The 25,656-nt window shown below is 41.2% G+C and overlaps 1 protein-coding gene across 17 annotated transcripts in view; it reads left to right on the forward strand.

Moving 5' to 3' along the window:
• The window catches only part of PCDH15 (protocadherin related 15), a 1,467,631-nt gene that overhangs the window by 821,091 nt on the left and 620,884 nt on the right, over positions 1–25,656 (forward strand). For all 17 annotated transcript variants that reach the window (XM_075935032.1, XM_075935037.1, XM_075935036.1 and 14 more), the window contains one exon: positions 14,416–14,481. In XM_075935032.1, the coding sequence (XP_075791147.1) occupies positions 14,416–14,481 (66 nt within the window). The remainder of the gene's footprint in view (positions 1–14,415; positions 14,482–25,656) is intronic.

Below are 25,656 nucleotides of genomic sequence, written 5' to 3' on the forward strand. Positions count from 1 at the left end.
CTCCCATCCAGGCTCTGGATCCAAGGAAGGGGAAAGAGCACCTCGCTCTGTGCACAGGCATATCCTAACATGCTATCATGCATCTCTTCTAGCTCATGTTTCTGAGCCTGGAGAAAAGTTGAGGCCCAGATTGGATGATGCTGACACCTGGACACTCACTGGTCACCAAACAATCCTGGTACATTCTGAGGAGTATCTCCAGGGTTTTAGCAGTACTTACTCATCCCCACCACGCACTTTGCCCTGCAGCACTTAGTACTGAAGCACTTCATAAGCTTATCTTCAGTACCCATCTCTCAGTGCTGATGTGATGGAGAATTTCAGCACTAACCTTCTAAGCAATGAAGAGATTCATAGTCCTCAGCAACTTAACAGCGTATCATGGTTGTCTTTCCTAGGTTTCTTTATGAATCTCCAACTCCACTACCTGCAGTAGTGATTCTGGAAGATATTCAAAGTTTCCCAGAGCACCTGAAACAGGATAGCTTCATCCATGAGGGACACATAGTACTCAGCTACCATTGCATCACACAAAAGAATGTTGTCAATCTACTCACCATATTTCCTTCCCTATAAACCAAATTGGTCTGACAGAGAATCAAGGGGACATTCCTAATATCAATTTCTGATCATCATCCTTCTATCAAACTTCACTGAGAGCTTCTGGTTTTCACAAGGGCCTCATGTGTTGGTTTCCTCCACTCTAAGGGCATGTGTACACTAAATAAAACCAAAATAACTTCTTAAATAACAAAATTGAAATAGCATATCCCCAATATGGGGGAGCATCAAAATTACTTTGAATTATTTCAGAATAGTGCATCCACACTAATTGGAGCCTGCCTTGGACTTAGAGCTCCCAGAAGCACTCTGGAGAGGACATCAGGAGGGCGGAGACATCCAGTGGCTGCTTGGTTAGCCAAGCTGCAATGTTTGCTTTCTGAGGCTTCTCTCTGAGGGTATGTCTACACTAGAAAGATAATTTGAACTAACAGCCGTTAGTTCGAATTAACTTTCATAGGCGCTACACATACAAACCACTAGTTCGAACTTAATTCGAACTAGCAGAGCGCTTATTTCGAATTAGGTAAACCTCATTCTACGAGGACTAATGCCTAGTTCGAATTAAGTAGTTCAAATTAAGGGCAGTGTAGCCACTTAATTCAAACTAGTGGGAGGCTAGCCCTTCCCAGCTTGCCCTGGTGGCCACTTTGGGCCAAGCCAGGGAAACTCTTCTGCCCCCATCCTGGCCCCGGAGCCCTTAAAGGGGCATGGTCTGGCTACGGTGCCCGTGCCAGGTGCAAGCCTGCCAGCACCTAGTCAGCAGACACTGCATCTGGCACGGCATGAGCCAGCCACCCACTGCCACCCAGCCCTCCGCCTCTTCCCAGGACCGGGAAGGTGCATAATGCATACCTTTTCCAGAATTCCTGCCTGTTATGAAAGATGCAGGTTGGCACTTGTTTCCCTGACTGCACCATCAGTTAGAGAAGTGGACGTGCCTTTTTGCATCCTGTACAATACAGCCTACCTCTTGTTCCCCTGGCTGATGAAGCCCTACACTGGCAGCCTGGACCCACCCGCACTTCAATGCCAGGCTGAGCAGATGCCACATAGTGGTGGAGTATGTATTCAGCTCTTTAATGGAGAGACTCTGGAGTCTCTTCACCCACCTGGAAATCAGTAAGCACGACATCCTTTTTGTGGTGGTGGCCTACTGTGTGCTCCACAACCATTGTGAGAGCAAGGAGGAGACTTTTTGTCAGGGTAGGGGGCAGAGGATGAACATCTGGCCAGGGAATATGAGAAGCTGGATACCAGTGCCATTTGGTGAGCACATCAAGGGGCTGTGCTCATTAGGGAGGCCTTGAAGGAGAGTTTCATCCAAGGCCATCATGAGACTCTCCCCCATGGCTCTCCACAAGGGGCCCCTGCACTGCCTCTGTGTGCCTTTCCTCCCATACTGCCCCCTTCCTCTGCCCTCCCTTCCCACCTTCCCCTCCTTGTCTGATGAGCAAATAGAAAAGCCTTCTTTGTTGGAAAAAAACTGTTTATTGCGGGGATCTACAACAGGGGAGGGACTGGTAAAGAATCTGGAATGGGGGAGGAGGAAAAGGGGAGAGGAGAGGGACTCAGGGATGAGGCTGGGACTGGCGCCTGCCTCAGGTTATTCAGGAGGTTTTGGCTGCCCGAGAGATCCCACTGCCACATGTTCTTAGGCCGTGGCAGCCCCTGAAGGGACTGGGAGGAACACATGCCTTGTGCTGGTGTGCCAGCTGGTCCCAGGTGGCTACCTTCTGCTGCTGGTCAGCAGCCTGCTCCTGGCACTCCTCTTCGAGCCCCGAATGAGGGACTGCAGGCAGGCCATCTGCTCGTGCCTCAGGTCCTTGTGGGTTCTCTTCCGCCTATGAATCCCATAGAGTTGGGTAGATGAGGTGGGGGATGTAGCAAGCTTGCAGCTGACTCAGCTGTGAAGAAAAGTTACAAGAGCAGTCCTCCTAGGAGACACTGTGTATAAAGCCCTAATCTCTGAGACAAAAATGAAGGTCTTGGTTCAGACGATGGCGAAGTGCTTCGAGTAAGGCCATATGTTGCCTAGACAGCGGGCACTTACCTGCATGGGCACAGACTTCCCATGGCAAGCTGGCTAGACCAGGGGCCTGCGGATGGGGTGGGGGACAGTGTGGCTCAGCTTCCTTTTGTGTCCTGCACACACTGGGTCCTGACTGGTGGGCTGTGTCTACACTTGAAAGAAGGAATAAGGGATCTTCTGGAAAAGGGCTTATTTTCCACAAGATCACGTCTAGACTGGAGCTTTTCTCTGGCAAAACCCCGAGCCGGAAAAAAGCGGCAGCCATGTTCATGCAAATGCCGCAGGGGATATTTAAATCCCCCGCGGAATTTGCAATTCCGAATTGTCTCATTAGCATCCCTTTTACAGAAAAAGGTGCCAGTGTAGACACAGCCGTGGTGTCCCACAGAGAAAGAACATCTGTCCCTGTCCACTGGAGTGGAAGATTGTTGGGGGAGGTGTGTGAGTGGCAGATGTCACTTGTTGGAGAGAGTGCTACTAGGTTCCCCTCTTCTTCTTCCCCACCCCCGGCAGGCTCTCATATTTGTTCTTTCATTTATGTAGTTAATTTTCTGTTATCCCTTAATGCGTTCGTTGAGGATTATATTACTTGATTTTTCATAACTACTCCATTATGTGTAGAAATTTCAAGGTCGACTTGTTTTTTCTTAGAGGGTAGACATCCAGTATGTAAAACAGGTAGATGACACCAGAATCCTCATTCCTTTGTGAGTTTTCATCAAAGTGAATATGTCTAAAATCAACAGGAAACTTGAATGGGCTCCCTATGTGAAATGATCTAATGCTGTATTTGTGCTTTCTGCTATTTAAGGAGACAAAGGTCTCTTTCTCTCTCTCTAAAGAAAATACCTGGTGAAAAGAAATTGTCCCATTTTAGCAATTCTTCCATTTTTATTAAAAACATTTTTATTGTCTAAGCAAATCTTACAGCTTTCTGGCAGTTTTTTCAACAACAAAACAGAATCTGTCAAAGCAACATTTAAAAGGGAATGATTTTATTAAAAACAGAAACTGAGACACAGGTTTCTTTTCCAGATACCAAATTGTAGTAGTGACATCATAAATGTCATGCTAGAAGATAGAACTTGGCAACCATACTTTAGATGCATATTTTGCCCTGAAATATTTTTTAAAAGACTCTTAAGTACTGAAGTTAGACATGGCTACCGCTCCACTATTGTTGTTGTCTAAAAAAATTTCACCATTGCATCTCTTTTTAAATGAAGCTCTTCCTTTTGTAATAAATGAATAAAAAATAAAAGGGCCGGCATATTACAACACATTCATTTTATGAAACATTTTAGTTATAAACATTGTGTTCTTCTGGCTGTTTGTTTGGCAATTTGCAGAATATAGGAACTATATAGTAATTTGTATAATGTATGCTGATTGAATGTTATATTAAACAAAGCCATATCATTACTCCTTTTTTTTTAATGTGGGAAGACATTGAAAAGTCTCAGGATTTAATCAGAACTTTCACTGGGTCTGTCATGGGTGAAATTAAATATATTAAGGAAGTCCTTCCCCGCCCAATAAAGGTAGGAGTTTCCTCAGCAAACACTTCCTGTGTAACACAAGATTAGTCTGAACTTGCATTACTCATTCTATTCACCCTCTTTCTCACCATCCTTAAAAATGGATTCTGGCTAGTCTTAATAGAAATGTATCAAAATTAGACTACTGAAATTTTTTAAGCAACTTTTTCTATTTATAATAACTTTTCTTCAAGTCTCTAAATATATCCTTAATATAATACTGTTTTCTTCTAACTTTCAATATAATAATTATAAGTTCATTTTTAAAAACTTTCATTTACAGTATAATTTGCAAATTCCTTGGCTGTCTTTAAACAAACTGCACCACAATTATGTAATATGGTTTGTATTCCTTACTCATACAAATTACTAAAGAATATCCGGGGGAAAAACAAAAATTTACATGTCATTGAAGGTGAGGTATAACATTAGGTGAAATATATGATCATGAATTAAAAGGAAAAATAGGAAATGGTTTAATTTTAAAATAATGTAAGGCTGTGCCTACATTGGCACCCCTTTCTGGAAAAGGGATGCTAATGAGACACTTCGGAATTGCAAATTCCGCGGGGGATTTAAATATCCCCCGCGGCATTTGCATGAATATGGCTGACGCTTTTTTCTGGCTCGGGGTTTTGCTGGAGAAAAGCTCCAGTCTAGATGGGATCTTGCGGGAAATAAGCCCTTTTCCAGAAGATCCCTTATTCCCTTGAAAGTATAATTCTTAAAAGTGTAAATGACCTTACTTTGAATGTATTAGTTGATTAGCTTGCTTATTGTATTCACCTATTGATGATAAATGACTGCTTAACCACTGGGTCATAATTTAATGAGCTGGTTACCACTCGACAATGAGAAGACACAAGCCTGTAGTGAAAGTGATTTCAGCCTAATTCCAACTTGGATTGACCATCCTAGTACTAAACAAGTGTTGAGGTTTTGTTTTTGTTTATGTTCATTTCATTAGCCTAGCTGTAAACCTATTGTCAAGGTTGACAGTCAACTTCTAGCGATGGTTAGTTACATTAGTGGCATTTTTATAACAGCATGCTGTAAGGAAAAAAATCAGAACAGAAAGATTCTACATCTCTAGTAGATATGCAGTACCTAATTGTTTCCCCACAGATGTATTCCTAATGGAGGAAAATGTGATGGGATAACAGCTGTGCATTTCAGATGGGTCGATTTTCCCCTCTTAGACCCTTTTTAATATGAGAGTTAGTTTCTCAGTGCTCACTGACATGTAAAATCTAATTCACTAAGGAACATTTTGGACCATACAATATATCTTGTGCTGATATTATTCCGTCCATGTCTGCCAATCAACCTGAAGGATGGAAAAATCAACAGCATAAAATTCAAGAGATTGTTCAATAAACATCCATTTAGATTTCCTATGGTAAATGTAATAAAAGCCTTGAACTGCAAAACACAAAGGTGTAAAATGCATGCAGACTTGAATAAAAAGTACAAGCAATATCACTGAGATGCAGGTGGAGAGAGACCCCTATTTTTTTTTTTAATTTACAAAGCAAGGTTGTGTTGGATTGGTTTTAAATAATTTAGACTTTAATTACCAAAAGTGTTATAGCTAATAATTAGTCATCAGTATTGATTCAGTTATGTTCATTTTGTCAATATTTATAACCCATTGCAAATGTATTTAGAATTAATAAACATAGTGCTTTCTTCTTCCCTACACTGCTGCTCTCCCTCATTTTTTGATCTTAAAAGTTTGGTCTTAATGATAGTCATCTGTAGAACTACAAAGATGTTAGTAAAGAAACGTCTCAAGCTAACTGAATGTGTGCTCTAGTGCTTTGGCCTGATCACAGAATTAGATATATACCACCTGAATTTTAAACCTACTTTACAGGGCCGTCCTTAGGATTTATGGTGCCTTATGCGAGATTATTAAACTGGTGCCCCTATGCCTGCCTTGCTCTTCCACCCCCTACTTCCTCTCTTTCCTAGAGACCCTAGTAGCCAATCCCCTCCCTCAGACTATGCTGCAGGCAGTGCATTCGGCGCTCTCTAGGACCCAGCCCTGCTGTTACATGCTCCACTGCTTCCTGTCATAGTGGTGCACAGCACATTTCATTAGGGTGTGCACCAAATAATTTTTTTAAATGTACTTTGACCCCTATTAGCCACACCCCAGACCCCCATTAGCCAGGCCTCTGGAGGCAACACTCTTGGTGCAAGATGGACACATGACCAAAAGTAAAAGGTGTCATGTGACACTCCCCCCCCCCCCAAGGACTTTTCCTACCATCTTCCTACCAATAGGGATTAGATTGGCCCCCACCAAACCCTCCTCGTACAACTATCCTGCAATTTGCATTAACCCAATGTGTGTGACATTAACTCAGGGGCAGAGAGGCTGGGGGAAGTGTTCCCTCCAAGAGTTTCCTCCCATGAGCAAAATGAATGTTTGTTTGTACACCAGTACTGAGTTCATGTGGCTTGTTTGGATGTGCCACTGTGACACCCAAGTTATTAATAAATACCTTATAAACCTTTACCTTTTCCCTTTGCTGTCATGTCTCCTCCCCTTGTTCCATCAGCTCCCCTGGTGCCTGCTGCTCCCAACCCTTCATCCTTCTCTGCTGTCCTGACTCATGCCCTTCTCACTGCCCTCAGCCCTCCTGAGACCCGCCCCCCTCCAGCAGGCCATCTCTCCCCACTGTGCCCACTCCTCCAGTAGCCCAACTCTGATCATGTGAGCTACCCCTCCTCATCCTCTCTCCTAACACCTCCCTCTACACACCTGCCCTGCCTCTCTCCTCTGGTGCTGGTCCCTCCCCTGCAGGTGTCTGCCCTTCTGCTTCACCCCTTGAATCCCCTGGCATCTGCATCTTCCCTTATCCCTACACCCTCCTGGTGCCTCTCCCTTCCCTCACTGCCCCTTTGCTCTCTTTTTCCCTGATGCCCACCCCCTCACTACTCTGCCCCCATTCCCCTCACGCCCCTCTGTGCCCTCACACATGACTTGCTCCATCCCCACCCCTTCTTTCAAGCCTTCTCCCAGCACCTTTCTCTCCCCCCTCTAGCCTCCAATGCCCCTCTCCTCTCCTCTGCTCTCCCAGCATCACCCTTTCCCCCCTCCCACTGACACCTCCCCTCCTGCCCTTTTCCTCATTGTCTCCACTTGCCCCCCTTGGCATTAGTCTCTCCTCCACCTCTCCTTTGGTGCCTTCCCCTTTCTTCTCCTGACCTGCCCCCCTCCCATCAGCACAAGCATCTTCCTCTCCCACCCCTGTCCTCTATTTTCCCCCTGGCCTTCGCCTACCTTTTGCCTTCCTGTTTGCAGGGCTGGAGTCTGCTGCGATTGGACCCCAGAAGTCCCTGCAGCCCAGGCTCCCGACCACATGCCGGAGCCAGAACTGGGCCACTCGGCACTCGCAGCCCCGGCCCATCACAACACGGCTGGTCCTGCCCTAGCAAGGCTCTGCTCCCCCATGCACCTCTTGACCCATCTCCTTCCGAGGCGCAGCTTGGCCATTTTAAAAAATGGCGCCACAAGGACAAGCCGCGCATGACCCCACCCCCCTCCGGCTCGCTGTGCATGACCCCACCGCCAGCGCAGCCCCGGCTCCTCTTGATGCTGCCGCCCAGGATGACAGCTTCCCTTCTCCAGCCGGGGTCAGCTTGCTGGCCTCCTCGCCGGAGTCCCTTGGCCCGGTGGGGTCTTCTGGTGGGGCTGTAAGTGCCAGCTGGGCCCCTACTGGCTCTGTTGCAGAGCGCACACCTATGCTTCCCTTCCATCCCGGGCTGGCAGAATGGTGCCCCAGAAAGTGTGGTGCCCTACGCGACTGCATACTCTGTGTATGCCTAAGGACAGCCCTGCTACTTTAGAGGCCTTATGTACATTCACAAAAATAGAACTTGAGTAGCATTGTTTATTAGCAATGAAGTACAATCTAATGGAATTAGAAGTGATGGGATAAGGCTGAAATCACTTTGGGAAGAAAGCTACTAGAGGTTCCCCTAATAGAGTGCTTGGGGTCTGCTGCAAACCATCAGAATCCAATCTGAATAGAGACCTCTTTAATATTCATAATGAAGTAAACACTTCCGGGAATTATGTGATTATGGGAGACTTTAACTTTCTATATATAGATCTGAGGACAAGTGCTACTGATCATAGTAGTGCCTGGATTTTATCAAATTTCTTCTCCAAATGGTTGCTGAAGCAACAAGAAGAGGTTGCCATTTTAGATTGGTATTGGTGAAGACCTCATAGATGAACTGGTTATAGAGAACAACCTTTGTTCCAGTGATCATGGGCTAATTCAGTTTCAACTAAATGGAAAGATAAACAAAAATAGATCTGCAGCAAGAGTCCTTTTTTTTTCAAAAGAGCTATTCTTACCATTTAAGTGTATTAGTTAGGGAAGTGGACTGCACTGAATAAATAAAAGATCTGAATGTAGAGGAAGCTCAGAATTACTTTCACTCAAAGTTGCAGAAGCTGTCTGAACCTCACATTCGCAGGAATGGGAAAAAGTATAGGGAATGGTTAACAAGCATCTCAAATGAGGGTATGTCTACACTTGAACCCTCTTTCGAGAGAAGGATGCAAATGAAGGCATTCAAAATTGCAATTGAAGCCAGGATTTAAATATCCATGCTTCATTTGCATAATCACGTTATGGCGCTATTTTGAAATACAAAATGCGGTGTACATGCAGTTATTTCAGGAGAACACCCTTCTTCCGAAATAACCCTTATTCCTCATTAAATGAGGTTGAACAGTTATTTTGGAGGGAGGACCAAAGAAAGCTCCCTTTTTATTGTCAAAATATTTAGGGATAAAGTGAGAACTGACAAAAGCCAAGCAGAGTTGGATCTTGTAAAGGGAATTAAACTCAATAGTAAAGAGTTCTATAGACATATAAATAAAGAGAAAACAAGGAAAAATGTAGGACCACTAAGAACTGAGACTTAGGTGACTATTAAGGATTATATAGGTAGGGCCCAATATCTAAACAAATACTTTACCTCTGTTTTTAATGGGACTAATAAGGAGTTTGAGGGTATTAGCAAGGTGGCTAAAGGCAATGAAAGTATATGGAGGTAGAAATTACCACATCTAAGGTGGAAATCAAACTCAAACAGCTTAATGGGATTAAAAGGCGGAGACTGGATAATATCAACCCAAGAATATTAAAGAAACTAGCGCATGAAATTGCAAGCCCAGTTCCTTATTTTGAAAAGATAACTGATTTTTTTTACACAAAGAAAATGCAGTAGATCTAATCTACCTGGATTTTAATAAGGCATTTGATGCAGTTCCACATGGCACCGTAGGAATTAATACAAGAATTGAAAGGTGGGGAAGGACTTGGCTAAAGGGGAGACTGTTTCATGCTGAAAGGTGAATGGTCAGTCTGGAGGGAGGTTACAAGTAGAAATCTTTAGGGAATGATCTTAGGTCCAATCTTATTTAACATTTTTATTACTGGTCTTGGCACAAAAATTGTGTGTGCTAACAATGTGGAAGGTACAGGCAATACGGAAGAAGATCAAAATATCATACAAGAAGATCTGGATGACCTTGTAAATGGGATATAACTTAATACTGGAAAGTGCAAGGGCATGCATTTAGGGACTAAAAACAAAAAGTTTTGCTATAACATAGGGTACGTCTACACTACAGCGCTAGTTCGAACTAACTTAGTTCGAATTAGTTAATTCGAACTAAGCTAATTCTAACTAACGTGTCTAGAACTAAAAACTAGTTCGAATTAGCGATTTGCTAATTCGAACTAGCAAGTCCACATTGAGTGGACTCTGAACAGGGCTTAAGGATGGCTGGAAGCAGTGCCGGCAGGGCATAAGAGGAGGACTTAGAGCATGGAGATGCTGTCTCAGGCTAGCTGAGGGCTGCGCTTAAAGGGTCCCGACCCCCACCCCGGACACACAGTTCTAAGGGGTGCCCCGCTTGCAAAGAAGTTCTGGCTTGGAGTGCCCGGAGTACCCACACTGGGCACATCACACCACTCGGCCATCAGCCCGGCTGCACTTGCCGCAGGCTGCCATCTGGGGAGAGGGGGCAACTGGGGGGCTGCAGGAGAGCTTCCACCCCCAGAAGCCCGCAGAGCCAGCCCAGTCCTCCCCATCGGGGGCTCGTACCCCATTCCTCCCTCACCTCCTTCCACTTATCCTTCCCTAGCCCCCCTTCTTATTGATGTACAAAATAAAGATAACGTTTCTTCCAACATTGACTCTGTCTTTATTGAACAAAACTGGGGGAGACTGGGAAAAGGAGGTGGGAGAGGGGAAGAGAAAGGCTGGGAGAGGGGAGGGCAACTAACATGATCAGGGGTTGGGAATAGGTCCCAGATGAAGAGAGGCTACAGAGACTGGGACTGTTCAGCTTAGAAAAGAGGAGATGGAGCGGGGACAGAATAGAGGTCTCTAAAAGCAGGGGTTGGGTGGAGAGGGTGCATTCAGAAAAGTTCTTCCTGAGTTCCCATAAAGAAGGACTAGAGGACACCAAAGGAAAGGAATGGGTAGCAGGCTTGAAACTAGTAAGAGAAAGTTGTTGTTCTTCCCAAAGCAAATAGTTAACCTGTGGAACTCCTTGCTGCAGGAGGCTGTGAAGGCTACAGCTAGAACAGAGTTTAAAGGGAAGTGAGATCAAGTCATGGAGGTTGGGTCCATGGAGTAGTCTTAGCCAGGGGGTAGGAGTGGTGTCCCTGCCCAAAGTTTGTGGAAGGCTGGAGAGGGATGGCACGAGACAAATGGCTTGGTCACTGTCTTCGGTCCATCCCCTCCACGGTCCCTAGGGTTGGCCACTGTCGGCAGACAGGCTACTGGGCTAGATGGACATTTGGTCTGACCCAGGACGGCCATTGTAAGCTCAGGGCTCAGGGTCGGCGGTCTCAGTGGACCCCCTTGATTTTCATGCACACCTGCTCCTGGGTGGCCAGGCTGGCAGCTCTCCTGCCCTAGACGGCCACTTTCCTGTGCCTAGTGCGGAGATCATGGACAAGGTCCACGATGTCCGCACTAGCCCAGGCAGGTGCCTGCCTCTTGCGGTCCAGGGCAAGCTCCCGGGAGCCGCCAGCCTGGTCTCGGGAAGAGGGGGTGGGCTGGGGGACATCGGGTGGGTGGCTCGAGCCGTGCCAGGTGCAGGGTCTGCTGGCTGGGTGCTGGCAGGCTTGCACCTGGCACGGGCACCGTAGCCAGCCCGTGCCCCTTTAAGGGCTCCGGGGCCGGGAGGGGGGCAATAGAGTTTCCCTGGTGTTGGCCAGAGTGGCCACCAGGGAAAGCTGGGGAGGGCTAGCCTCCCACTAGTTCGAATTAAGGGGCTACACACCCCTTAATTCGAACTAGCTAGTTCGAACTAGGCTTAATCCTCGTAAAATGAGGTTTACCTTGTTCGAACTAAGCGCTCCGCTAGTTCGATTCAAATTCGAACTAGCGGAGTGCTAGTGTAGTGTAGACTACACTAGCTACTTTGTAGTGTAGACATACCCAGAGGGACTTATCATTTGGAACACAAAGCGGGAGAAAAACCTGAGAGTATTGACAGATCACAGGATGACTATCAATGTGATGTGGCCATGCAAAGGGCTATCCGAGGGTGCAACAGAAGAAGTATTTCTGTTAGAGACTGGGAAATGTTAGTACCATTCTACAAGGTACTGGTGGAACCTCAATTGGAATAGTGTGTGCAATTCTGGTCTTCCATGTTTGAAATGAATTCAGACTAGAACAGTTCAGAGAAGGGTTAATAGAATGATCTGAGGAATGTAAGATCTGTCTCATGAGAGGAGCCTGGTTAGTTTAGCCTAACTAAAAGAAGGCTGAAGAGATATTTGATTGCTCTTTACAAATACATCTGAGGGATAAGAAGGTTATAAGGAGGTGGTAAAAGTTATTTAAGTGCCAACATAGACACAAGAAAAAATAGATATAAAATGGCCAAAAGTGAGTTTATCCTTGAAATTAGGAAAGGGTTTCTAATCATCAGAAGAGTGAAATTCTAAACTAGACTTCCAGTGGGACCAGACTTGAGCTTGATACATTTTTCAGAGGGTCTGGTATGGTGGGAATGCCTATTTTGGCACTTAGCCCATCAACAGCTGCCAATAGCAAAAATTCCCAATGGGTGGAGGTGGGGCACTAGATGGGGTGGGCTCTGAGAAATAAGTTACCTGAGAAATAATTCTCAGTAGTATCAGCATGGTGGATCTTGGCAACATTCTCAGGGTTAACTGATTGGAATATTTGGGGTTGGGATGAAGTTTTCCCTCTTGGGGCGTATTGGTAGAAACACTAGGGATTTTCTACCACCACCTACAACATGATGCATGGAGAGTAAATGGTTAATTCTCTGTAATTTGACATCCTCAAACTATGATTTGTGGACTTCAGTCAGTTGATCTATTTCAGGAGTGGTTGCATGAGGTTCACAGCATGCTATGTGTAGGAAGTCAAGCTAGATGATCATTGTGCTTCTCTCCTGACCTTAAAGTCTGAGTCTGTGAGAATCTGTAATGAATCAGTGTGTACTTGCATTGGGGATAGCAAAAGAAAAATCTCTACTGAAAATTGGAAAAAAAAAACATTTATATCATTGTGTCTTCTGTCACTGACTAAAACTAGAATTAGATCACCTAGTAGTTAGGAACACCTGAATTCAATGTAGGCTCTGGACTCCACCTCTTCTATCACTAGTGGAGGAGTACAGATCCTAATTTTCCTATATGTAGATGCAGCCTTAAGTAATTTCTGAGACTTGGGCACAGATTTTTAAATGTATTGTGGTAGCCATGTTGGTCACAAGATATATGAGAAACAAGGTGGTTGTGGTTATATTTGATTGTCCAATTTCTGTTAGTAAAAGAGATAAGATTTTGAGCTTTCCTAATCAAGACCTCTGTGGAGCTTGAAAGATTGTCTCTTTCAATAGCAGAAGTTGGTCCTTGCTCCCTCTTTTTGCAAGGCCTTGGTGACTTACATAAGTCCCATTTTCAAAAGTAACTTATGTATATAGGCACTTATGTCCCAATGATTTTCAAAGTGTCTTACGCTTCTGGAAGAGTGGATTACTTTTGAAAATGGGATTAAAAGGCATGTGTATATGCGGCAAGCTGAGATGTGAACCTACAATGCACCAGCCTACTTCACTCTACAGAACTTCTAGTGCATGGCAGAAACCTCTACATGACCACTGAGTGTGTGGCAGAGGAGAGTGGTTTAGATTTACAAATCAGTTTTCTGCCCATTGACTCACCGTATAGTCACGCCCATCAGGTCACTTAGATCTTTCAGAGTTTTGCAAAGTTAATGCCTAAAGATCTTTACAAATTTATGAAATGGGAATGGTAAGATTTACCTACTCATCTACCTATTTCACTGGTATTTTGAGACTCTTAGAAGGTGAAAAGTGCTTAGTATTGTAAACTAAAAGCATTTCATCCATGTGTAATTTAAAGGAGTAAACAAGATCTTTGTCCTGTTCAGTCTATAGAGCTTAGCAGGTTCTAACATGCATCAAATTTACTATTTGTGCGTTTATCTATTAATTTAATAAACTACAAATTTGTATATAGTAGCTTTGAGTTTACTGCTTTGTATGTCTTAAAATCTATCTTTAAACAACAAAATCTTACTTATTTTCTTTCATTATTCTGCTCTGCTCCCATTGATGACTCTAAACTTTTGACTCCAGACTGGCAATATGAGGGTAAGATGGCAAAATGTAACTTCCTGAACATTGCTTGTCTGTTTTTCATGTTTATTCTCTTTAGAACATTCTCTTTAATCAGTTCATTTTATTGCAACTAAATTCCAATCATATTTGTTTCTGTTGTGAAACTATAAGTACAATTTTAATCATTTCTACATATTCTTTGAGTTAAATTACCATTATATTTTTTGTCCTGAAGGATTGCTGCTCTACAGTGGTCCTTAAGGGTATATTTAGAGAAACATGAATATAGGTCTACAGTGTAGCAAGGAATTGTATTGTGTTGTGACTTGGCAAAAGCTTGGTGTGTGTATGCACGATATTGAAAGTAAAAGTGTCATAACAGTTACAGCGTATACAAGAAGTCATAATAAGAGCAGATTGTGACATTTTCATTTTCATGATGGGAGAGATCCTTAGGTTCTAATTCTGTAGTATCTCATGAAAATTCCCATTTACTTCAGGCTTTGAATAAAGTTCATTTGGGCCCTTTATATCGGTGATTAGCTAACAATTATCTTGGAAATATATGGAACATACTTTGGAGTCAGAGATAACTTCTGTTTTTGTATTTATAGACTGCAAGTTGGCCAGGGCAGGTCCTCCAGCCACAATAGTTCCTATTGATGAAGAAAGCCGAAACGGTGAGTGTACACTGTCTTCTAAAAAATATTCTGTGTGATTATGTGTTTGGTATTAAAAAGAGTGCTCATACCACAATTGTTTACGATTTATCACAGAGTAAGTATACCTGCTCAGTTGATAATACCCAAATAATGTATTGAATAACTGAGTTTTCATGGAGGAAAAATTCTGGTCAATCTTTACCACATATTCAATAGCAACATATATGTTTTGTACCACTGTGTTTTTGTGTTTGCTAATCTACAGATATTTGCCAATCTGTTATCTTGTTCCATGTTGGCAGATCAAATTTACAAATAAATAACCTTCCAATTTGTTCTGCTATTAAAGAGTTAAATGTGGCATTCTAAATGTCCAGTATCTTTGAGTTATTGCTTGGACTAATTTTTTTTATCATCAAAATAAATGAGAGAATATGCTGGGTATGCATAGTACAGTAGTTCAAAATTCTTCTTCATTTATCACTGATTTCTTTCCCCTAAGCAACATAAACCAGTCTTTTAATTGACAATACAAAAAGCAGTCAGTCTGCAACTGGAATAGATGTCATTATGCTCGCTGTTCATTTTATACTCCAGTTTTGTAACTATTTGAGTTGCACTCTATAGGTCAGCTTTCAGAAATAACAACTTTGAAATATAATATAATATAATAGAACTATGAGTATTTTCTTTTAAAATTGTGGTAAGCACAAAGGAAGTCTGATGAGAGGCAAAAATATCAAAATGCCTGAGTGGCCTAGGAATCACATTTCACTGACTTTGAAAACGGACCTTACATTTCTTAGGCACTTGAAAAGTTTATCTGAGATCAGACTCTCAGGCATTTTCTAAAAATCTTGGCCAAGATTTCTAAAGGGTATATTTTGATTGCTTCAACTGATGATTTCTCACCTTGAATCATCTTCATATAGTACAATTTTCAGAGCATTGAGCACCCAAAATTGCTAACTAGCCAGTTTTCAAAATCTTGGCTTTAGAGTACGAGCTGTGCTTAAAATAGACACAAATGGTGTTTGAAATCCATTGTAGCCCCCTTTCCCCCTGTAACAATATTATGAATGTTCTGAATAACTCTGAGACAGTTAAGGAAAGAATCCAGTTGTGTTTCCCATGCTGTTTTGAGAGAGAAATTAAACTATTCTGAAATGTCCACTTCTGAAGTCACTGGAACAATGGCAGTGATTTTTAAAGAATGCTTTGGATTCCTTTTCCATGTTTGCTATATGGCTTTATGCATCCATCAGAACCAATGGTGGTGCCTGCTAATGCTCAAAAAAAAAAAAAGGAAAAGATAAAACTAGTCTCTTTATTGTTCAACCCTTCTACTTAGTGAGCCAGCTGTTGAGTGTTAATGTCTGTCTTAAATGTATGCAACAGAATGTAGGACTTGGAGAGAACATTTGAGTTGTAATAAGAGTTATACTGCGCATATACACATTGTGTGCCACTTGTGGTATCTAAGAAATCATTGCTTTCAGCTTTTGGTTTTGCAGATTTGTTAGGCATAGAACTGTGGATAGTCAATGACCCAGAGTGATTGACATTTTGCAGTGTATATGAGAAGAATTTTGGCCATACAGTGTAATACAGAATCAACAGTTCTTACCAGTGGACCATATTTGCTGCTGCTTGCCTGCCTGCCTGAGCAAAATACTGTTTAGAATTGTAGAAGGTCATGTGCATCCTTGACGATGCAATTTTTTCTGATTGTACAGCTATCGATTTAACATTGTATTAAGAAAATGAAAATCTATTGTTCCTAATATTTCTATTTTATATAATGTGAAATATTGTTAAAGGCTCTGCATGAATAGATTTTAACAATTGGTTATTTTTCCCTCTCTCTGTGTTAACTTTCTTGTGTTCATGTCCACTGAAGCTCTGAAACACTAGTCTGAAGAAAATTGCAGTAGCAATCGTATCTGCATATATAGTAGGGACAACAGCTGCAATTCTAGCAACAATTTGTGTGAGTGGAGCCTGGAGACTCAAAGCAGCTATTTTATGACTTTTTTCCTGATATTTTTGAACCACCAGCAAAAATAATTAACAGCCTAAATATTAGTATTTTTTTTACATTAGATAACATTATCGTATTTCCATTATGTCAAACAAAGTTATAAATTGAATCCTTTGCTTTTTTCTTCCATAGTGATTATACAAAATTAACTTGATATACCTTAAAATTCTATATAGGTAGAAGATTGCAAGTGAAATACAGATGTAATAGAAAATTTTATATACCTAAGAATACTTAAATATTCAGAAGCAAACAGTACCTATTTTAGTTTGTCTGTCTGTATTTTCTACTTTTACCAAAAAGCAATAAATTTGGTACAATTGGTTTTGCTTTTATAGCAATCTGTTGAAAAAGAAGCAGTGTTTATTATTCTTTGGTTAATTCATGGACTAAAGAATTCTATTAAGAGTTAGCTGCAAACGAGTATAAACATTTCACCTATCAAGCATACTAGATTGCAAGTAAGAAATAGTAATTGCTATTGTGATTTACCTCATTTTATTTGTGTGCAATCAGGAGTCCGTTAAATACCTACAGAGTGATGATTTTAAAATAAAAATTGAAATAAGCAAAATGGAAAATATATATTCATTTAAAATACTGAAAATAGTGCACAAATCAAGGTATGCTAATTAACTTTTACAGTAAGTTTATTTCTGGATTTTTTTCACTACTTGATACACTGTTTCCTCCCCCCGCCCCCATGCTGCTGCCTCTGACCCCGCGTGTACCAGCTCTGCTTACCTCCCTCACGCTTTGCGCTGCTGACTATCACAGACAGCACTGGAGTGAGTGGGGGAGGAAGAAGGAGGGCTGCTCCATGAAGCCAGTGCTCATAAGGAGCCAGCTTTTAAGCCTTTGTAGGATGCAGCAATGAGGGAGCAGGTTATTCTGCAGAGCCAACATGTGCGAGGAACCATCTTAGCTCCCCTCTGTGTATCGGCTCCCACCTGCCATCTCCATCCCTACACTGCTGCCTCCGATAGAGAGGCAGTAATACTGGGGGCAGGCAGCTTCGTGTGATCCGATAGGCATGAGGAGCTGACTTGAAAGCCAGCTTCCTGTGTTTACTGGCTCTGCCTGCCCCCTTGCCCTCTGTGCTTCTGCCTCTCTGTCACCTCATTTGGCTTCAAGAGTGCAATAAGGTCATCAAAATATCAAACATTTCCAGTGTCTGTTACCAAGATGGTACCCAGCAGTCTTCTCCATCACAAGAGATATATCAGCCACCACCTCAGTATACCATTGCATCTCCTTTCTGATGCCCTGGTGACCCTGCCAGATGACCACAGGGTTTCTCATGATCTTGTGAGAAGTATGGCCTTTGTTCTTGACATTCAGGTGAAGAAGGTCTGCAAGAGCTCTTAGAAGTTGGACATTTTGGTATCAGTAGGCTTTTCTAAAATGGAGTGGGTCACAGCTAGAATGACTCCTATCACTCCAATGGTTGATGTACGGAGAGAGGGCACAGAGAAGGGATCACAAGCAGTTGCCATAATAGCTCAGCTGTTAAGTTGCTGTAACTCTCCATGGGAGTCTGGATTGGCACAAAGAAGCTTAACAGACAATTTTGCACAAATTCTGACCGCCTGTGCTATACTGTTTGCTCATTGCCTGTGGCAAAAAAATAGAACACTGATCTTCTTGTTTCAAAATATGGATAATGAAATGCAAAGTTAAATTTCCATTACCCTTTCTCCTAAAATAAACATCACAAAACAAATGGCAAAGTTGTTGTTGTACAGCAAACACTTACTTTAAAAAAGGAAAAAAAATAACCTGAAAGAAAATTATATTGCTTTTAGTGTCAGTTAGTAACCCTTTGAGCCAAAGAACGGTGAATCCAATTTTATGAGTAAAATTTATGCATGGTGAGAGGACCACTTAGGTAATCTAAACAAAGTATAAAGGGAAATATTTGTACTTTAAAGCTATCTTCAACACCCAGCTTTTCAACAACACTTAAAAAGGTGTGTTACGGGAGATTGTGTAGCTTATTTTGCTTTTTAACAATGCATTTTCTTTTTCTACTATTAGCACAAACAGTTGACCCTTATTTTCTCTACCCATCTATCATATTTCTTGATATATATGCACCAAACTGGAAAAGGACTTGGATCATATCCATAATGTAGACTTCAGTAACTTTCCATCATTCTTTAATTTATAGTGTGTGAAATATCTATGGGGTATGGAGTATGAAATCAGAAGGGAGCTTGGGATGAGCAGTATAGTCTCCTTTAAATGTACATTTATTCATTTTCATCCTGAAGTTTATATGTGTAATATTTTGGCATCAATGATTTAATTGAAACTTTACAAATTTATCTGAATATTCTTCAGTCACAGATGGAAATCACATTTTTTGACAAAAGGCAAAGCTATAAAAGTAATCCATGGAAAGAGGGGATTTTTTAACTCTTCCAATTTGTAATGTATAAACAGACATTCTAATTAGTAATGCTTGGTTATTTCAAGATCATTTTGAAATGATCTGGATAACTTACAGAGAATCCACATTGCTTGTGTTTACTAACTGAACTTCTTTGGATATTTTATCCTTTCTGTTCCCTGTTAGCACAGTTTGGGGCAGATTCTCATTTCCATTACATGGGTGTAAATTTAGAATAAGTTCATAGAAGAAAATGAAACTAAATCAGATTTATATTACTCTATTTAAAAATCTGGCCCATTGTTTTGTTCTGTGCTTTTGCTCAAATAAAGAACGATTGCCTTTTGTAGAAGAAGAGTGGTTGACTTCTTAACAAAAGAATTCTAAATACACCCGATTCCGATGGGTCTATGGTTTAGCAGTCAAAAACATAACCAGTTCCAGTTAAAATTGGCTGAAAGCTGATGTTTGAAACATTTAAATTGGAAATAAGGTGAAAATTTTAAGCAGTGGGGATAATTAACTATTAGAACAATTTACTAAGGCTGTGGTGTCCAGCCACCTCTGAAGCAGTAGCCACAAGAAGGTACATCTTTAACAAGCCTCCTGTTATGAAATATTTTTCAAAATAATGGGCATACTATTTCGACGTCCCAGTTCCTCTCATTTTGAAACTTGTTAGTTCGAAACTTAGTGCTGTGTTGAAACACCAAATTTCAAAATAAGCTATTTTGAAATAGATTTAAAATAAGATATTTTAATAAAATAAGATATTCAAATGACCGGTGATATTAGTCAGGAACCACAAATCAGATTGCCAAGGCTTATCTTCAATAGTACAAAAAAACAAACAAACCCTACCCAGCATTCCTTTCTCCACAAGGAAGCTTCTGATTGGAATAAGCAGTGCAAGGAATCACTCAAGAGTCTTTCCATGAGTAGTATCTGTTGTGGACGTCTGAGCACACAGATTTTCTTAATACAAAATACAGTGGCAGGAAAGCAATTTGCTGTTCATTTTATTAGATTTCAGGTGATCTGTCACAAGACACACATTTCCAGAATTTTTTCCCATTATAGCTGGCACACTGTCAGTTGTAACAGAAGCTAATTTTGCTAAATCCAAGTTGAAATCATTTGAGACACTTTTAAAAGCATTGAATACATCAGATCCATGGGTAGGATCTCTCAACCCACACACTGATAATAGTTCTTCATGAATCTGGAAATCTTCTGTTACAAAACAAATCCAAAAGATAAACTGAGCGTGATGTCACATGACTCTGCCAGTGCCAATGAGTAGGCCAAACACTAATCAAGTTCAGCATGCAAGTGGTTTTTGAGATTAGTAGACAAATCTTTCAATCAATGTGCAACTGTTTGGTGACAGCTGCAAATTTTGAATGAGCTTCAAGATGTTATTTCACATTTGTCCTTTATGATTTCCATGATGAAAACAATAATTTCCTTTACCATTCTCCATCTAAAAATGGCTTCCTGCTGTGAGCAAGTATCTACACTGCTTTATAGATGGCTAAAGTTACCAGGTCAGATGAAGATAGGAACAAAAGGTTTTGAAATGGTTTCTAAGGGGGAGGGATAGCTCAGTGGTTTGAGCATTGGCCTGCTAAATCCAGAGTTGTGAGCTTAATCCTTGAGGGGGCCATTTAGGGATCTGGGGCAAACCTGTCAGGGATGGCACTTGGTTCTGCCATGACAGTAGCAGACTGGACTTGATGACCTCTTGAGGTCCCTTCCAGTTCTATGAGATAGATATATCTCCATATTTTATTTTGTTTTTTTATTTTATGTTTTTATTTTTCAAAATTCAATTTCAGGTCACCAATTTTATCAGCTCACTTTTTGCTTCCAATACGATACACTGGATTGAAATCACTGTGCTGTCCCTGAAAATGCCTTCATAGGGCATGTCTAGACTTGCTTTCACTTTTGAAGAAGAAATGCACATTCAGAGTGAATATGCCTATCTTTTTCCAATCGCTTTATTGAAAGAGGTTCTTTCGAAAAAGGAAGTAGTCTAGATGCGGTTCTTTCAAGAAAAAAAGCCTTTTTTGAAAGAACCGTCTTCCTAAAAAAATGAGCTTTACATGGTTCTTTTGAAAAAGGATTTTTTTCTCAAATGAACCACATCTAGACTACTTTATTTCTCAAAAAAACCTCTTTTGAAAAAGCAATCAGAAGAAGTTATGCAAATTTGTGCTGAGTTTGCATATCTTCTTTTGAAAGTGAAAGCAAGTCTAGACTTGCCCTTAGTCTAATTTGCTGTAATTGTTGTACAACACAGCAAACACATAGGCTGCGTCTAGACTGGCAAGTTTTTCCGCAAAAGCAGCAGTTTTTACGGAAAAACTTGCCAGCTGTCTACACTGGCAGGTTGAATTTCTGCAAGAACACTGATGATCTCATGTAAGATTGTCAGTGTTCTTGCGTAAATACTGTGCTGCTCCCGTTCGGGCAAAAGCCCTCTTGCACAAATGCTTTTGCACAAGAGGGCCAGTGTAGACAACGTAGTATTGTTTTGTGCAAAAAGCCCCCATTGTGAAAATGGCGATTGGGCTTTCTTGCGCAAAAATGCATCTAGATTGGCACGGATGCTTTTCCAGAAAGAGTGGCACGGACGCTTTTCTGCAAAACCAATCTAGATGCTCTTTTCCGCAAATGCTTTTAATGGAAAAACTTTTCCATTAAAAGCATTTGTGGAAAATCATTCCAGTCTAGACGTAGCCATGGGCTTTTCATTCACCTCAGTGTCAGCATATTCCCATTCCCATTTCTCTTGAAATTAACGTTTGGTGTCTTTCCAATCTTTTTCTTTCTTTGCTGCAGTTTCTATCGAAGATTTGTTGTTTTCAGCGTTGTTTGACTCGGTACTAGTACTTTCACCTGCTTCAGTATTATGCTTTCTAATAAGGAACCAATCCATGAATGCAATTCTAGAAAAATGAATTAATATTGTTCAGTTTCAGTATAAAGCAGAAATAAGCAATATTGATGGGGAGGCCAAAAAAGTACCCTAATATTTAAAATTCAGTATCTCTGGAAGCATTAAACTTGTTAAAGATTTATTTTAAATTTTCAAAAACAGACATAACTGTTTTCTTCAAATACATGCCTGTATGCTAGATTTTGTTGTTTAGAACAGCCATAAAAAAACAAGCAAAAAACTTCTGAGAATAAATTTTTATGTACACCACTATATTTATTGAACAAAATTTTTGGCTGTTGAACAGCCAACATTTGAACCTAATTGTGTGACCATGATGAACCTGCACATAAATTTGAAGGTTGAAATGAATACCAGGAGAAGACTGACTAGTTTGAAAACTGAGTTGTTTTATCCAAATAATTTCACACAGAGAACTCAGAAGTAATTTCAGAAAGACTTTGATGATAAATACCAGTGGAAAACTAGTACCTGGAAATACCAGCCATGGCTTATGACGATGCATGATGATTTCCAGACTAAGCAGCATGTTTAAGCTATTCTGTGAACTGGCAGAAGTCTCCATCCAGCAGATGGGTCAAATTAATGTAAAGAGCCTTTAGCACTAACAAAGATCTTCTGAACTTTTTTTCTATTATCTGAACATTTTTGTTTTGTTGTTTAAATTTTTTTGAATGCAACAATTTGAGTTTTTATTGTTCTAGCCAACTAGGCACACTCCACTGACCAAATAGGCATATGTGGCTAACATGTTGGATACCACGATACTAAGTTATGTGGTAGGTTTTCATCACTAGAAAGGACCAAGGTTTCAAAAAGTGATTTTTACTTTTTGTCTACCTTTATTCTTGGGTGCCCAACTTGATACACTCACAAAGGTATATGGCTTTCAGAGAGTTTGTGCTCTCTACTTCTTAAAATTAAGTCCTTTAAGGTGCATCAAGTTGGGCACCTAAAATCACTAATTACTTTTGAAAATCTTGATTTATACTTTAAAGATGGATTGAATGTTTTTACCTTTTAGAAACTCTAGTTCAACCACATGTTTTGCTTTATGAAGGAATTGCCGGATGAATTCTATAGACTGTGCTGTGCAAGAACTCTGTTTAGATAACCATAGCAACGTATTTTTGCCTTAAAGTCTATGATTTCATTAAATCAGACAAAACATGGAAATTTTTTTACTAAACCCTATATAGTATGTAATCTGCAAAAATAACATTAATTCTTTCTATTCTTCACAGGACTAATTTGAGGTTCTTTTCAAGTGAAAATTTTTCTACTTGCAGCTCCCATTGGCTCCAATTCACCGTTAGCAGTCAAAGATAGACATAGCAAGTGGTGTGGGCCAGGCTGACGCTTCTTGCAGCTCTCTTTGGCTGCAAACAGTGAACCAGAGCCATGAGGCTCTGTGCCTATGCAGTAAATAAACACACCGGAGCGGCCAGTTAGCAAGTTTCTCAAAGTGCTTTCGTGGATCACTTTGAAATACATTATATTAGACCATCAATGTTTACCACTCCCAAATGCAGAATTGCATAAGATATTTAATTCTTCGTAAGATATTCAATTGCATTCTTCATTTATGTAAACAAGAGAAAGCTAAAATGTATTTGTATGTCAGAAAAATGATTTTGCTAGCAGCATTCTATGACTGAATTTCTTTTTTGCCTTTATTGAACAGAATAGCTAAGTAAAGTGAGTGGGAGTATTTTGCAATAGATATTTTTTGCCTTCTGAAATTATATGCTGTGCTAGTGGTTACTAATTAAGTCTCAATACTAGTTAACAGAACTGCACAATGTCATGCTTAACAGTGGATTTTTCAATATGCTTACTTTTTTGAAGTCACAATGAGCATTAAATATTATGTGTATCTGCCAGTGAAGGGCACCTGCATAAATAAAGTGCTATAGTTGTTTATTCCTAATAAGCTCAAAAAATACTTTGTTACGGGGATTTATGGTATTATTTGGAGCAATCTTGTCATTTAATTGGAATTGATATTTTTAACCTATTGAGCTACATTCCCTAGCAGGAATTTTTTTTCCATGAACACAATAGTCAGAAAAATGAAGAGGGGGATTTGACAACTTGCATATGTTTTAGTCATAAATAGTTCAGTTTTAAAAATCAGTTAAGTAGAAAAGTCATTTTAAAAAGGAATAGAAAAAATAATTTGTTTGAGTTATCCCAGGAAGCTGGGATGATAAGTTAAATATTCGTCTGTCTTATATTCACTAAATAATGCTGGTTTTGATTACATGAATTAGTTTATATTCCTGGCAAGCTTCAAGCTTTGCATTTTAAATATTTATCTTGAACATAATCTTTTCCTTAGTGTATGTCACTTCCATCATAAGAGATAACTATAAGCACTATAAGCACAGGTGCACCAGCAAGATACCATGTCTCATTACTTCTAGGGGCTGACTTTTCTAGCCTTTTTAAACAGAATATGCCAGGGTATGTCTACACTACAGCACAAATTCGAACTAACTTAATTCGAATTAGTTAATTCGAACTAAACTAATTCAAACTAGTGCATCTAGACCTAAAAACTAGTTTGAATTAGCATTTTGCTAATTCGAACTAGCATGTCCACATTGAATGGACCCTGAACAGAGGTTAAGGATGGCTGGAAGCAGTGCCGGAAGGGCATCAGAGTAGGACTTAGAGCGTGGAGCTGCTGCTTCAGGCTAGCCAAGGACTGTGCTTAAAGGGACGCAACCCCCACCCCGGACAGACAGTTCTCAGGGTTCCCCGCTTGCAAAGCACTCCTGGCTTGGAGTGCCCTGAGTGCCCACACTCAGCACATCACAGCACTCGGTCATCAGCCCGGCTGCACTTGCCGCAGGCTGCCATCCGGGGGAGGGGTCAATTCAGGGGTTGCAGGAGAGCTTCCACACCAAGGAGCCCGCAGAGCCACCCCAGTCCTCCCCAACAGGGGCTCGTACCCCATTCCTCCCTCACATCCTTCCACTTACCTGTCCCTACCCCCCCTTCCTGATGTACAAAATAAAGGACACGTGTGGTCAAAAATAGAAACTCTCTTTATTGAACAAAACTCGGGGAGACTGGGAAAAGGAGGTGGGAGAGGGGAAGACAGAGGGTGGGAGAGGGGAGGGCAACTAAAATGATCAGGGGTTTGGAACAGGTCCCATATGAAGAGAGGCTAAAGAGACTGGGACTTTTCAGCTTAGAAAAGAGGAGACTGAGGGAGGATATGATAGAGGTCTATAAAATCATGAATGGTTTGGAGAGGGTGCATAAAGAAAAGTTCTTCATTAGTTCCTATAATAGAAGGGCTAGAGGACACCAAATGAAATGAATGGGTAGCAGGCTTCAAACTAATAACAGAAAGTTCTTCTTCACAAAGCAAATAGTCAACCTGTGGAACTCCTTGCTGCAGGAGGCTGTGAAGGCTAGAACTAGAACAGAGTTTAAAGACAAGTTAGATAAATTCATGGAGGTTGGGTCCATGGAGTGATATTAGCCAGGGGTCAGGAACGGTGTCCCTGGCCTCTGTTTGTGGAAGACTGGAGATGGATGGCACGAGACAAATGGCTTGGTCATTGTCTTTGGTCTATCCCCTCCAGGGTACCTAGTGTTGGCCACTGTCAGAAGACAGGCTACCGGGCTAGCTGGACCTTTGGTCTGATCCAGTACGGCCGTTCTAAGCTCAGGGCTCAGGATCGGGGGTCTCAGTGGACCACCTTGATTTTCATGCACACTTGCTCCTGGGTGGCCAGACTGGCAGCTATCCTGCCCTAGGCGGCCACTTTCCTGTGCCTA

The sequence above is a fragment of the Pelodiscus sinensis genome, chromosome 8 (genome assembly GCF_049634645.1).
Source record: "Pelodiscus sinensis isolate JC-2024 chromosome 8, ASM4963464v1, whole genome shotgun sequence".
NCBI lineage: Eukaryota > Metazoa > Chordata > Testudines > Trionychidae > Pelodiscus > Pelodiscus sinensis.